Source organism: Hemicordylus capensis, chromosome 3 (assembly GCF_027244095.1).
Source record: "Hemicordylus capensis ecotype Gifberg chromosome 3, rHemCap1.1.pri, whole genome shotgun sequence".
NCBI classification, from domain to species: domain Eukaryota; kingdom Metazoa; phylum Chordata; class Lepidosauria; order Squamata; family Cordylidae; genus Hemicordylus; species Hemicordylus capensis.
In genome coordinates, this window is record NC_069659.1 from 115,633,418 (window position 1) to 115,648,309 (window position 14,892).

The 14,892-nt window shown below is 46.0% G+C and overlaps 1 protein-coding gene across 10 annotated transcripts in view; it reads left to right on the top strand.

The window, feature by feature from the left end:
* The window catches only part of CTPS2 (CTP synthase 2), a 161,934-nt gene that overhangs the window by 72,603 nt on the left and 74,439 nt on the right, over nucleotides 1-14,892 (top strand). For all 10 annotated transcript variants that reach the window (XR_008319739.1, XM_053310854.1, XM_053310855.1 and 7 more), the window contains 3 exons: nucleotides 86-237; nucleotides 3,486-3,618; nucleotides 9,387-9,475. Coding sequence is in view for 9 of the 10 variants with exons in the window: in XM_053310854.1 (XP_053166829.1) it covers nucleotides 86-237; nucleotides 3,486-3,618; nucleotides 9,387-9,475 (374 nt within the window). In the remaining variant the exon portion in view is untranslated. The remainder of the gene's footprint in view (nucleotides 1-85; nucleotides 238-3,485; nucleotides 3,619-9,386; nucleotides 9,476-14,892) is intronic.

Here is a 14,892-nt window from a genome sequence, read left to right on the forward strand (position 1 = left end):
AGCTATAACTGTATATGGCTGGTAAGCATGTATCTGTTTTTATTTTAAATTTCAAATATCAGCAATTAATACACATATTTTCTAGGTAATATTCATCCATGATGTTTCTTCTACTTATCGAGTGCCAATTCTGCTGGAAGAGCAAGGCATAATTAAATATTTTAAAGAGAGATTGAACCTGCCAATTGATGACCAACCAAGTGATCTTCTTTTCAAGTGGAAAAAAATGGCAGATAGGTATGGTTGTCCTCTTTCTTGTTTTATTTACTTATAAAAAGCAGTGCTAAATTTTCACACTAGAAATACTGGTGAAGTTTGCTGGGCTTGGGCCCAGAAAGGAGATTTGGGGGCTTGATAATGCTTTACTCAGCATTATTATGGTCCAAAAAGCATTAGAAGGCTCCAGATTCAATTCTAGCTCAGGTTAAAATCTAAACCAGAAAAGAATATCTGACATACCCCCACCCACTCAGTCTCCAGTGGCCTCGCCCCCATTTCCTAGCTGTCACACGCAGGAGATATCTCTTCTCGGCACACAAAGCTAGCTAGATGCCTCAGAAATAAGCTCAACTATTTCCTGATCTGTTTGGGGGAAGTAGCCCAGCTTATTTTTGAGTCAATTTAATGTGAGGCATGAAAAGCTGAGATTTTGCTAATTTCTATTAGCAAAAATCTATTTGCAGCAGTGTAAATTCTGTTTTGTGATTATAGCAGGATATATTCTGTAATGTACAGTTCTGTGAAACTTGCCAAATGTCATACAACTGTTTATCCTATACTAATCTGCACAATCCTAAAATGTGACATTTTTCACAATGTAGTCTGAAATAGAAAATGTGTATATATGGCTTAGCGTGAAAAATAGTATACAGCTTGACCGTCACCCCAGGTCCTGAATTTCACATCTTTGCAAATATTGAAGAGGGAGGCCTGAGTAGGTGACGCCCGTGATGGTTTCTATCTGCTGGATGACGCTCAGTGTAAGAAGTAGTTCCTCACTACTGCTACTCACATGGCGAACCTCTTGGATGTGTAGATCCCAACTATCCTCCGTGCCTTCCCTCTTGATTCACAGGCCGGGGTGGATTCACAGGCCATTGGGTGAACTGGTTCAAAGAACCTGGGCCGCGCCCAATCAGGGGCCGTGCCTCGCAGCCCCAACCTCCCACCCAAGTCTGATTTCAGACGTGGGGGTGCTGGTTTAGCTCCTGAGCGGGGGCTGCGTGGCCCCCATTCAGGAGTTAAATGGCCACTGCGTTCACGGCGTGGCCAGGAGCGGCGCTTCCCTGCCTAAGGCAGGGAAGACCTTTTTACTCTTCAGACCGTTTTACTGCCTAAGGCAGGGAAGAGCCGCTCCTGGCTGCACTGCAAACACAGCGCCAGCCTAAGTAGCTCCTGAAGGGGCTGCACGACTGCTTCAGGAGTTAAATGGCCGGCACTGCGTTCGCGGAGCATTTAACTATAGAGAAGAGCCTCTCCTGGCTGCGCTGTGAATGCAGCGCCAGCCTTAGTTTAGCTCCCAAAGGGGCCGCATGGTCCCTTTGGGAGTTGGACTCTAACTCCCGAACGGAGCCTCAAGACTCCATTCAGGATCCAGGCCATACACCCCGCATCTGATGTCAGACGCGGGGTCAGCGGGTCTGCCACCACGGCCACACACGGGCCTCTAGTTGTCAGGCTAGAGTGACGCCTGTCACAGGCTGTAGTTTTCATCACAATAAAACTCTGAAGTAAATGTTCATATGTTATGATGAGAGTTATTCCAGCCTAAACCTAATCATATTTACTCAAAACATAAGCTCCAGTGATTTCAATGAGACTTCCTTCCAAGTATCTTTGCTTAGAACTGGAGTCCTCAGAGATGGCCCAAGATATTTTAGTGTCTAAAACAGAAAATACAAATGATTCCCACACCCCTTGATGGTATGAATATACATAAATATTTGGTAATTTGTTGTCTTTTGGTGGTGCTCCAAGATCAGCCCCATGAGGTGGGACAGGTCTCCTTGTCTAATGGTAAAGCTGGCTCTGACAGACTTAATTATTGTAGACTACTTGCAATCTGTTTTATAGCTTTTGGAAATATGCTTCCTTGTGGCTTTTGAAATTTATATATATGGAAAAGTTATTTAGGATTAGTTGATATGCTGGCGATGCAATACACATAATGGATCTGCAACAATACTCTTCAGACCTTTTTACTGCGTAAAATAAAAGGAAAAAATTGTAACAAAGAACATACATTTTGACATACATACAGTATGTACGCTTCAGTGTTCTTTGTCCCACTGTTTAAATTCCACACTCTTATAGCCAAAACTCTCCCCAATCTAATCAAGCACCTGGTTAGCACATAAAAGAGGGGGGAAGGAAAAAGAGGCAATGATTGATGATTCATAGCTATTCTTGATTCACAGCTATTAACACTAACTCTGAAAGAAAAACACAAAGGGGAGGGTATAAAACAAAATACTGCTTTCAACCTTTAATGGCCTATGTACTTTAAGATTTTTTTCAGCTCTTCCTTGCTGTTGATCTCAGGCCATGACTTATCTAAATAAATGCTTCCCTTATCTTTCTTTTAAATGTGCAATGCTCAGACTAAGATGCTTACCTTGAGAGGCATTGTTATTCCATTGTGCTTGTTTTTCATATGTAATGACCATGGTCTTTTCCTGTTTATATATTTAGAATCTGCTAGTTGTTCTTTGAATCTGGTGACCAGATGTCTTCCTATTTCCCCTATATAGTTTTCATCACATTCTGTACAGGAGATTTTATAAACAACTTCTTTTTGCTTACCACTTCTCCATTTTCACAGACTGGGCAAGCTTTAGTTTCACACTTTTTGTTGTATAATCTAGATCTTACTAACTGCTGTGTCTAAAAGGTATTTAGACCAGAGCTAATTCAAGTTTACAACTTGGTGACCTACTAAACATAAGAAACATACTGAGGCGATTCTCACAATCAGTGGAAAGCCGGCTAAGGAAGCTTAGCCCGCTTTCCACGGACCGTGGGAACCACTGGGCATGCAGACGAGCCCGGTATCCCCAAAGCAGGTAACCTGCTTAATTACCCCTCCCCTTATCCCAGGTTAGCAGAATGAGCACTCCACTAACCCGGGTTTTCTGATTGTGTATTGCTGCGGTGCGGCTCCGCACCACGGCAACACCTGCAAGCAGCCTCCCAGGCTCAGGGGTCTCTCCAGCATTCCCTGCACACTTGCGCGGGGCATCCTGGAGCTTCCGGGGGCCATGTGGCCCCCAATCCCCACAGCCCCTGCCAGCTATGTGACGGAGCCAGCCATTGTGTGGGCGGCCAATCCAACTCAAGGCTGCAGCCTTGATCGTCTGCGGGGAGAGCGGGCTAAGCCCACTCTTCCCGCAAACCCCCTTACGGTGGGTCTCATTGATCGTGAGACTCGGCTCAATGTTTTAGTTGTGGAAATTGCACATTGATTGGTAACTTATTTATTTTGCCAGATATGAGAGGATGCTGAAGACATGTTCTGTAGCTCTGGTTGGCAAGTATACAAAACTGAGTGACTGCTATACATCTGTTTTCAAGGCCTTAGAACATTCAGCTCTGGCAATTAACCACAGACTTGATTTAATGGTAAGAATTTATGTTATTTCCCTTTCTTTGCCTTCCCTTCCGAATTGCTTGGCTTTCAACACATAAATAATGCCTGCCTGCTTGGACTGCTGGGAAGATTTACTGTAGCCTCCCTCCACTTGCTCAGTCAGGACAGCCTGAAGATCAGCTCAGCTCAGCTCTGCTGCCTTGAACAGGGGCCTTCCCTTCCTGAGTGCCTAATAATCAACATCTGTGGGCACTAATTACATCAGCCTTGCCTCAGAATCTCTCAGGACTCTAGGGTTTGGGGTGGGCTTACAAGGCCATGATTTGCTAGCTTGTCTCCCCTGCCTGCCAACTTGGACTGCTAGGTTTACTGCAGCCTCCCACCCTTGCTTGGTCTGGAGAGCCTGAAGATTGGCTCAGCTCTCCTGCCTTAATGTGTGGCCTTCCCTTCCTGAGTGCCTAATGGCTAGCACCTGTGGGCATTAATTGCGCTAGTCCTAATGCAGGGTCTCTTGTGAGAGGAAAGATTCTGGGGATTTGTGGGGCTTATATGGAAGGTATCTGTGCCAGAGGCACGGCCGGTGGTAGGGATGTGCAAACTGGTTTGATGTTGAACGGGCTCAACTTTGAACTAGTTTGGTTCGACAGTTCAGGATTGAGCTGAACCACCCCCAGTTCGGCTCCATCCCAGATTGGAACCCCCCTGCCCGACAGTTTGTGGGGTTTGTGAGTGGTTTTTGGGGGGATTTTTTGCTTCTCCGAGGCCTGGGGAAGTCCACATAGGTCCCTCCTCCCTCCACTGGCCTCTATTTTGCCAAAAACCGCCCAGTCCAGGTGTTCTTCAGAAGTCTGCCACACGTGCACAATGAGCCCCTGCATGACTGGGCCCTGAAACCATAAATGGTTATTGAACTGAAACTGCTGTCTAGCTAGCTTTCGTTGCTGAGCCTTGGGTTAAGTTAGTTTATAATGTTTCTGGGTTTGTCTGGAGATGGGGTGTGTCCATTGACTGTGGGGTGGCTATTCCGGTGGTGGTGGGGAGTAGAAGAAGTAACGTTGACAGGTCAGGCCATTACAGGGGAAGGGAAACCAGAAATTTAATAGCAATTTCCCCTTGCGACTGTCTGCCAGCTCTTTCTCCACGGGGAACCCTGCCAACTTCCCACAGAGCCTCACTTTGTTCTTTTGTAATGCCAGGTCAGTCTAGAATAAACCAGAAATCATCCATGATTTGATTATGGATGAAGGGGCTGACCTGGTGTGTATCACAGAGACTTGGCTGGGGGGAGGCTGGTGGCCCAGTCTGGTCCCATCTTCTCCTTCAGGGTACTCTGTAGATGAGCAGGTTGAGGGGACGTGTGAGGGGAGTTGGAGTGGCTGTGATTTATAAGAATAACATCTCCCTTACCAGGATCCCTATTGAAGTATCTGACCATATTAAATATGTGTACTTAAGGTTGGTGACTAGGTTTAGAGTGGGACTTCTGTTGGTGTACCAATCACCTCGCTGCCCAACAGAGGCCCTAACTGAGCTCACGGACTTGGTCGCGTGTTTGGTGTTGGTGTCTCCCAGACCTGTGGTGGTGGGGGACTTCAATCTTTACTTTGGGACCAATTTGTCAGGGGTGGCTCACGAGTTCATAGTAGCCATGACAACTATGTGTCTATCCCAAGCAGTCTTGGGACCTGCGCACGTGCAAGTCACATGCTCAATCTAGTCTTTTACTCTGATCGGGGTGGTGTTCCCTGGCTGGAGACTCCTGTGATTTCCCCATTGTCATGGACAGACCACCATCTGGTTAAAGTTGGACTCACAGTCATGCTCCACCTCTGCAGAGGTGAGGGGCCTATTAGAATGGTCCACCCGAAAAGGTTATTGGATCCACTTGGAGCCTTGTGAGGATTTCGTGTTGGCTCTTCTGGTGATTCTCTTGATGCCCTGACGGAGAATTGGAATAGCCCATTAGACATGATAGCTCCTAAGCGACCTCTCTGACCCGCTTCACAACTGGCTCCTTGATATATGGAAGATCTACGGGAATTGAAGTGGCAAGGTAGACAACTGGAATGCAAGTGGAGAAAGACTTCACTCAAATCCAACAGATTACGACATAGAGCTCATTTAAAGACAAGCAATATTGCAGTATGAGTGGCAAGGAAGTGATTATTTTCTGTCCGTATTGTGTATGCAAGTTCACATCTGGTGGAGTTGTTCAGGGTTGTGAGGGGGCTGGTATATGCCCCTCCTCCCTTGAATCCAAATTTGGAACCTTCAGTTACCCACTGTGATGTTTTTAATGAGTTCTTTGTGGACAAAATATCTCGTATTCTGATTGACTTAGACTCAGATCCCATAATTATTGCAATGTCCGAATCAGAGTTGTCCAGCAACTCTTCTTATGTGGTTAGGCTGGATCAGTTCCAGTTTTTGACTCCTGAGGAGGTGGACAAGCTGCTTGGAGCAGTACAGCCTACCACCTGTACTCTTGTTCCTTGTCCAACCTGGCTTATACTGCCAGGCAGTGAGGTTGTTGTAGAAGGCCTGGTAGAAATTATCAATGCTTCTCGGAGGGAAGACAGAATTACTCCTTGTCTTAAGAGGACTTCAGACCTTGTCTTCAGACCTCTTCTGAAGAAGCCTGCATTGGATCCCTCAGAATTAAGCAACTAGAGGCCTGTGTCCAATCTTCTGTGGCTGGGCAAGGTAACTGAGAGAATGGTGACCTCCCAGCTCCAGACAGTCTTGGAAGAAATTGATTATCTAGACCAGGGCTGTTCAACTTGGGCCCTCCTACAGATGTTGGCCTACAACTTCCATAATTCCTGGCTGTTGGCCACTGTGGCTGGGGATAATGGGAGTTGTAGTCCAAAAAACAGCTGGCGGAGGGGTCAGTACTATTCAGTACTAAGTTGAATAGTACTGATCTAGACCCATTTCAAACTGGCTTTCAGGTGGGCTATGGGGTGGAGACTGCCTTGGTCAGACTGATCTTCAATTAAGAATTGACAGAGGGAGTGTGACTCTGTTGGTCCGTTTGTTTCTCTCGGCGGCTTTCGATACTATCGACCATAGTATCCTCCTGGAATGTCTGAGAGCATTGGGGGTGGGAGGCACTGCTTTGCAGTGGTTCCACTCCTATCTTTTGGGGAGATTCCAGATGTGATCTGAGTCTGTCATTTGGAGACTGTTGTGCTCTGAAAAGTGAGCTTTTGTATGCCGTCCGCCAAGGTTCCATACCGTCTCCAATGCTTTTTAACATCTACATGTAACTGCTGGGAGAAATCAGGAGATTTGGTGTAGGGTGTTATCAGTATGCTGATGACACCCAAACCTATTTCTCCATGTCAATATATCATCAAGAGAAGGCATAATTTCCCTAATGGGCTGGATAAGGGATAACAAACTGAGTCTAAATCCAGATAAGATGGAGCTACTTCTTGTGTGGGGCCTGGAACTCAGGAGACTGTTTTGATCTGCTGGTTCTGGATAGGGTCACACTTCCCCAGAAGGAACAGGTACACAGTCTGGGAGTGCGTCTGGATCCACACCTCTCCCTGGTATCTCAGGTTGAGGCAGTGGCAGCAGCTTCTGCTGATACACTGACTTCATCCACTTCTTGAGTTGAACAACGTCAGAACAGTAGTACATATGCTGGTAACCTCGATATTTGACTCCTGCTCTATGTGGAGCTTCCTTTGTACGTAGTCCAGAAACTGCAGTTGGTACAGAATGCGGCAGCCAGGTTGGTCTCTGTGTCATCTCAAAGAGAATATATCACTCCTGTACTATAAGAGCTACACTGGCTGCTAGTTTTCCAGGCAAAATATCTATAAAGCCCTAAGGAGCCCTGGGTATTTAAGAGTCTTCTTCACCATGAGTCCTATCACTCATTGAGATTATCTGGAAAGATTCATCTGCAGTTGCCACCAACTCGTCTGGTGATCACACAGGGATAGGTCTTCTCTCTTTCTGCCCCTAGACTCTGTAGTGCTCTCCCTGCCAAGATAAGAACCTCCCCATCTCTGACAACTTTTAAAAAGTGCCTAAAGACTTATTTTTTCACCCAAGCTTTTTAATTTGTCTGTGGTTTTAAATTGGTTTAAGATTTTTATTTTCTGCGTTCTAACATGTTTTATTATGTTGTAAAACCCTTCTGCCTGAGACAAACATGTGCGGCGGTATACAAATTTGATTGATAGATGTTGTTTAGAAATAAAGTGTATTAGCTGGGTCGGGCCCAGAGCATCTGTGCCTCTGCCCGGCCCACCCACCACTGCTGTTCCCCCACCACCACCACCACGCTAGCATGCCCAACTTTCTGGCTTGCGGGTGGGCCAGAAAGCTGGCTCGCCTCCTCCTCCCACCCCCACCTCCCGGCGGCCTGGCCAGGCCAGCCCGCCACTGCCTCCTCCTGTTGGGCGGGCAGACAGATGGGTCAGGGCAAGGCCAGCCCGCTGCTGCCTCCTCCTGGTGAGCAGGCAGCTGGCCAGGCCAGGGCCAAGCCAGCCCACCAATGCCTCCTCCGACCAACTGGCAGCTGAGCCAGGTCGGCCCACCGCGTCCTCCTCCAGCCGACTGGCAGCCAGGCCAGGCTGGTCCACCTGTACCGCCATTGTCTCCCATCCTCGCTATCCCCCAGGCAGCTGCTCTCATGAGAGCTGCCACACATGGGATTAGCGATGGGTACGTTTAGGAGAATTAAATATATAGAGATGTTAATTAGGACTTTTTAGTGATAGAGCTATGAAGTTATTTTAGTGTGTTTATCTTGAGGGGGAGGTGTATAATTTTATTCTTTCGCTACATTATAAAGGGAATTGCATGCAAGCAAATAATTGCTATATTGATGAGTATTTGTTGACTTCCTTAGCACTACTTGCAGCATTAAGTGCTAGGACATTAATAGGTCACTTAGGAACCCCACTAACATTTAAAATGGACTGGACAGTTGGAACAATAGAATGTTTTTTGGATTGCATAATAAATATTGGAATAGTATGGAACAGTTCAACTACAAACTGAATCACTTTGAACTTCTGTAAAAAGTGTTGAAGTTTATGATTACTGATTAATTACAGCTGATCCACACTTCATGTTGCAAACACCATTGCTGTATTTACATTAGTGTTTGCTATTGCAAACATGGCCAATATATACACGTCTCAATACTGTAGTCTAATCACTTTGTGCACGTACATGTACATATATTAAGAGAAGATCAGTACTGTTAACGATTGTTTTGACATATTCATGGCATTCCATTCTACTCAGCAGTTCAGCTGTTATTTGTGTGGATGAAAATGAGTTAGAGAACAAGACCCAGGTCTTGCTGATTAGGAAAGCAATATCCACTGGCCCTCAGAATCAGCTTTTTGGGAGGCGGGTTGTAGGGGCCTCCTCTGGAGAGGAGTTGATGGATCAGTTCTCTTGTGCAAGCTTTCTTACACTTGTGCAGGACCTGGATCCAGTGTCATTAAAATTCTTACCATGGAAATGTATTTTATTTCATATATGTGCTTCTGCTAACTTGGCAAAGAGGCATCTTTTAACATGGTGATTCTCTTTATTTAGCAGGGGGAGAGTAACTGGCCCTATCCACCCCCAGCACAGTACCTCCAGTGACTGTTGCTGGTGTCTATCTTATGTTTCTTTTAGATTGTGAGCCCTTTGGGGACAGAGATCCATCTTATGTATTTATTATTTCTCTGTGTAAACCGCCCTGAGCCATTTTTGGAAGTGCGGTATAGAAGTCGAATAAATAACAAATAATAATAATGTATGTATGTATTTTCTCAATTAGTATATAGACTCAACAGAGCTTGAACATAATGCAGAGGTTGAACATCCAGTGAAATTCCACCAAGCCTGGCAAAAACTTTGCAAAGCAGAGTAAGTGGCATTTAGTTCTTCAAAATACTTATTTTTGTCAGGTGGGTGGACCCACCGTCCTTACTGTCCCGGGCATCTCAGCGGCTGTTGGAGCGGGGCTGTGCCAGAGCAAGCAGAGGGGTGAGAAGCGCAGCCCGCTGGGAGCAAGATGGCGTGGCCGCGGATGCAGGGAGCTCTCGGGATGTGGCCGGGCCAGCATGTCAATAGCAAGTCACCTCCAGATGACATGAGCAAGGCTCCTTGTAGGGAAGGGAGGGGCGAGAGTGGGCAGAGGGAGGAACGGGCTGGGAAGCAACTTAGGAGAATGTGGATGAGAGTGGCTTAATAAAGCAGGGTGGGTGACCAATTAAGGGGAGGCAGGGATTGTGTGGGCTGCCAGCAAGGATTTAAGGCTGGTGTGGCCGATGATGGGCAGTTGGAGGGTAAGTGGTGAAGGCCTCCAGTGCTACATTACCATGGTCACCCCAAGGAGCCCAGAGGAGGAGGAACCGGGTGAGCAAGAACCCCCTCTCCTCAAGAACATCAAGAGGAATGGCTCTGGAGGTACCATTGTTGTGACAGTTTTAAGGGGGTAGCATCCAGACTAAAGTAATGACTAAGCACAGTTAAATAAATCATTGTGGGTCATCCTGGTTAAATGCGGTTTAACCAGAATTGCCCAGAAATTCTCAGCTCTCAAAATCAGCTCTACAGGGCTTAGTGATCCGAGTTAGATCTGAGAGGGAATAGTTTACCTAAGAACACTTCACTGAGTTCATGGCAGAGGTAAGATGGGGACTTGCTGTTTTTTGTGACTTGCTGTCCCTATACTACACCAGCTTTCTCTGGATTTTTAGGACTTAGAATCCTGTAAATACCTCATTTTAAGAAACATCTTATTTTACTGAAAATTTAAAATTCCCAGTGATATTTTACTAATCATAAACCTGTTTTTAGCCTACTTTGCAGTAGACTTACGAGATCACCCGACATTCTGTATGTGTGTCCGTGTATGTATGTCCCCCATCAAATTCGCATAGCCTGGACTGATATGAACCAAATTGGGTACAGTTTTAGGGATATATAGGGACATTTCAATGATGTAGTTTCTGATTATGTTATCTACCCTGATTCAAGATGGCAGATGCATAAACTTTTGAGGCGCGAGTGGGCTAACTTGTGGACTGTCTAACCAATTTGAACCAAATTAGGTACAGTTGTAGTGTACACAGGGACACCTCAGTGGTGTAGTTTGTGATGATATCATCCACCCCAATTCAAGATGACAGATGCATAAACGTTTTAAGTGTATTGGGCTGTATGGACACATAGGGATGCACCAATGGTGTAGTTTGTGATGATGCCATCCAAACTGATCCAAGATGGTGGACATGTGAACATTTGAGGCACAATTGATCTAACTTGTAGACCTCAATTTCAACCACATTTAGTCCAGTTGTAGAGATAATGAAAGGAAAGTAGGCAGATTAGTTCTTCCTAGAACAACTTGTTATTTACTACATCAATGTGCCTATGAATTTAAATCATCTGCACCTACCTATGCTTAAGTGCTCTGGTGTGTTATGTGCTATTAATAAATGATATTTTTGTGTTATATGCAAAATTAAGCATTCCCAAATGTTTATAGAACTACAGGAAAGCCTGTTCAGGGTCATACGACAATCAACCTTTTAAAAATAGTTTCTCTGATTTTTAAAATTATTATTATTTTTATTTTAACTGGTGAATTAGCTGTAAATATGCTTAGCTTTTTTTAGCCTACTTTTCTTAATGAAAGTAAGCTTATGAGATCACCTGGCTTTGTGTGTGTGTGTATGTATGTCCTTTGTGTATCCCTTTCTATCAACTTCGCAATGCCTGGACCACTATGAACCATATTTGATATACTTGCAGGGATATATAGGATTAGGGACACCTTAAATGCGTAGTTTATGATGATGTCATCCATTCTGATTCAATATGGTGGATGCATTAAACATGGATGCATGTTATCAAGTGAGATAACATGTGAACATCCTAACCGATTTGAACCAAATTTGCTACAGCTGTAGGGAAACGTAGGGATGCCTCAGTGGTGTAGTGTGTAATGATGTTATCCACCACAATTCAAGATGGTGGACGCATGAAAGTTTGAGGTGCAAGTGGGCTAACTTGTGGACCATATAACCAATTTGAACCAAATTTGGTACAGCTGTAATGAGTGACAAATAGAGACACCTCAATGGCATAGCTTTCTCTGTGGCTGCCCCAGGGTTTTGGAATACGCTCCCTGCTGAAATAAGAGCATCATTTTCTCTGTTTGTTTTCAGGAAGACCCTCAAGACTCTCCTGTTTTCACAGGCTTTTAATTAGAATTAATCTTTAATAATTTTAATAATTTGTTTTAACATCTGTTTTACGCTGATCTGGAGCGAGATCCGTCGATGCCCATAAGAATGGGCTCTGCGCCTGCGCAGGAGTCACGCGGTAGCCATGCCTGAGCTTGTCGAAGCGCCTAGGCCATGCCCCCACGCTGAAGCGTTCTACATAAGGCGTGCCCTTGGCGCGAAGTCCCTCAGTTCTTTTCTGACCGCCTTTGCGTTTGGATCTCGGTCTGCCGCCTCCGTTGTCGGAAAGATCCTCTCTTCTTAAAAAGTTCATCCACAATTTGACTGATCTTCCGGAATTAGACTACGGACTGGAAAGCGACTCTGATTGGTTTTTGACTCGGAACGGCTTTTGGTACTCTCTGGCTATTGACACGGACTGGCTATCGGCGATCCTCGGGCTTCGACCTCGAACGGACTTGACTCTTGAGATCAGACATGGCTGAGGAGAAAAAGTCTTTTAAGTGGTGTGAAGGCTGCAGGGTGAAACTCCCCTCAAAAGACCTTCATGACCTCTGTCTGTTGTGCCTCAGTGAAGAGCACAATGTCTCTTCATCTTCAACAATAGATGAGCTCGGGCTATGCACTTGAATTCAAGACTGCACCTCGATTCACAGGTTTGAGACTCACTCCTCTGTCAGATCGTCTACGGGAAGAGGTGAAGGAACTTCTAGAGAAGGGGGCTATAGCCCTGGTGTCGTGGGCAAACAGGCAAGACAGATTCTACTCCCGTTATTTCCAAATTCCCAAACAGGATGAGGGCATCCGGCCCATCATGGATCTCCATAGCCTGAACAAGTTCATCTGCGTCAGGAAATTCCGCATGATGGCGTTGCAGCACATCCTACATCTCCTCCAAGGAGAACAATGTCTTGCAACGCTGGACCTCAAGGACGCTTATTTTCATATAAGTATTCAGCCATGTCATCGGAAATATCTACTCTTCACCGTCAGACGGGAAGTGTACCAGTACAATGTATTGCCCTTCGGACTGTCTACCGTTCCGAGGGTTTTTACAAAATGTATGGCTGTGGTGATTGCACACTTGCATACCAAGGGGGTTACGATTTATCCGTATATGGACTGGCTTCTGACTGCAAAGACCAGAGAAGAGTTACTTTTGCATATCCGTTTTGTAATAGATCTTCTGCACGACCTAGGCATTCAAATCAATTGGAAAAAGTCACATCTGAAACCAGTTCCTGTAATCTCCTATATAGGGGCGATTCTGGACACCAAGGTGCAAAGGGCATTCTTACCAGAAGACAGATACTTTTGCATTCGAGACGTGGTGCTCCTATTCCAACAGCAACCCACCCAACCAGCTCGCTCTATCCAGCGCCTGTTGGGACTGATGGCTTCGTGCAATGCAGTAATACACTTTGCACGCCTAAAAATGCGAAAGCTCCAGCTGTGGTTTCTCTCTGTCTTCCACCCATGCAGACACAACCAAGAAAAGCACTTGCTGATCCCACCACAGGTGCTCACTCACTATCCTGGTGGACTCAACGAGAGAACCTCCTCAGTGGAGTCCCATTTCAGACTCCCTCGCCCACTGTCTAGTTGACCACAGATGCATCTCTGCAAGCTTGGGGTGCTCATTGCAAGAACCACAAGATCCAGGGCAGATGGTCCCCTCAACGGGCCCAACTGCACATAAATTTCTTAGAACTACTGGCTGCCTTTCAGGTGCTACAAGCTTTTCTACCAATCTTGCAAGGCCAGGTTGTTCAAGTCCAGCTCGACAAACCGACTGCACAGGCCTACATCAGTCGGCAGGGCGGGACAGTGTTGCGGAGCTTGTGCACCCTCAGTGTCCAACTATGGCACTGGTGCATCCAAAACCATATTTGCCCAATAGCAGTACACATCAAAGGCCTAGAGTACACCTTAGCGGATGACCTCCGTCGGATCTTCTTGAGGGATCGGCAACACGAGTGGGAGCTTCAATCGGAGGTCTTGACCCCACTTTTCGACCTTTGGATGTTCCCCTCCACAGATCTGTTTGCGTGCTCCACGAATATGAAGTGCTCCTGTTACTGCTCAAGAGCGGGCCACGATGCTCACTCTCTGGGAGATGCTTTTCAACTGGACTGGTCCAGGGAAACCCCATACATGTTTTCCCCGCTTCCCCTGATACCCAGGGTGGTGGCGCGCCTTCTGTCACAACCAACCAGTGGAATCTTAGTAACACCATGGTGGCCAAGACAAGCCTGGTTTCCACAGCTACGCAGACTATCTAAGAACTGTTACCATCACCTGCCTCAATGCCTAGATCTCCTGACCCAGGACGGAGGCCAGATCCTTCACCCAGACATACTCACTCTTCGTCTGACTGCCTGGTGGATAGTCTGCTGAACCGTATTCTGCTTAACCAACGAAAGGCATCCACACGTAAAAATTATCAGAATATATGCAAGATCAAAGGGTTTTCTACCTAAACAGGCTTCAGTCCGAGAGGTCTTGCGTTACCTAACAACACTAAAGTCACAAGGTCTTGCCAATGTCTCTCTAAAAGTTCATCTGGCTGCCCTATCTGCACAACACCCGGGCAGTGACGGAAAAACTTTGTTCTCCCATCCATTGAGTAAGGCCTTCTTAAAGGGACTTTCACATGTGTATCCACCAATTAGACCTCCGGTGGAACCTTGGAGCCTATCTCTGGTTCTTTCTTCCTTTACCCAGGCTCCCTTCGAGCCCATGGCTACATCTTCATTAAAACTAGTCTCCTGGAAGACTGCTTTCTTGATAGCCATTACTACGGCTAGACGTGTCAGTGAGCTCACAGCTCTCAGGGTTGACTCACCTTACACGGTTTTTTACCCTGACAAGGTCCGGATGCGCCTGGATCCTTCTTTTTTGCCTAAGGTGGTGTCCTCCTTTCACCTCAACCAAGATATTATCCTCCCTACGTTTTTCAGACATCCTTCGACTGCCTTGGAGAGGTCATTACACGCCATGGATGTACGGCGTGCTCTGTTATTCTATATGTCCCAAACAAAGGATTTTAGGACTTCCAATCGACTCTTCATATCTTACAAGGGCCCCTCC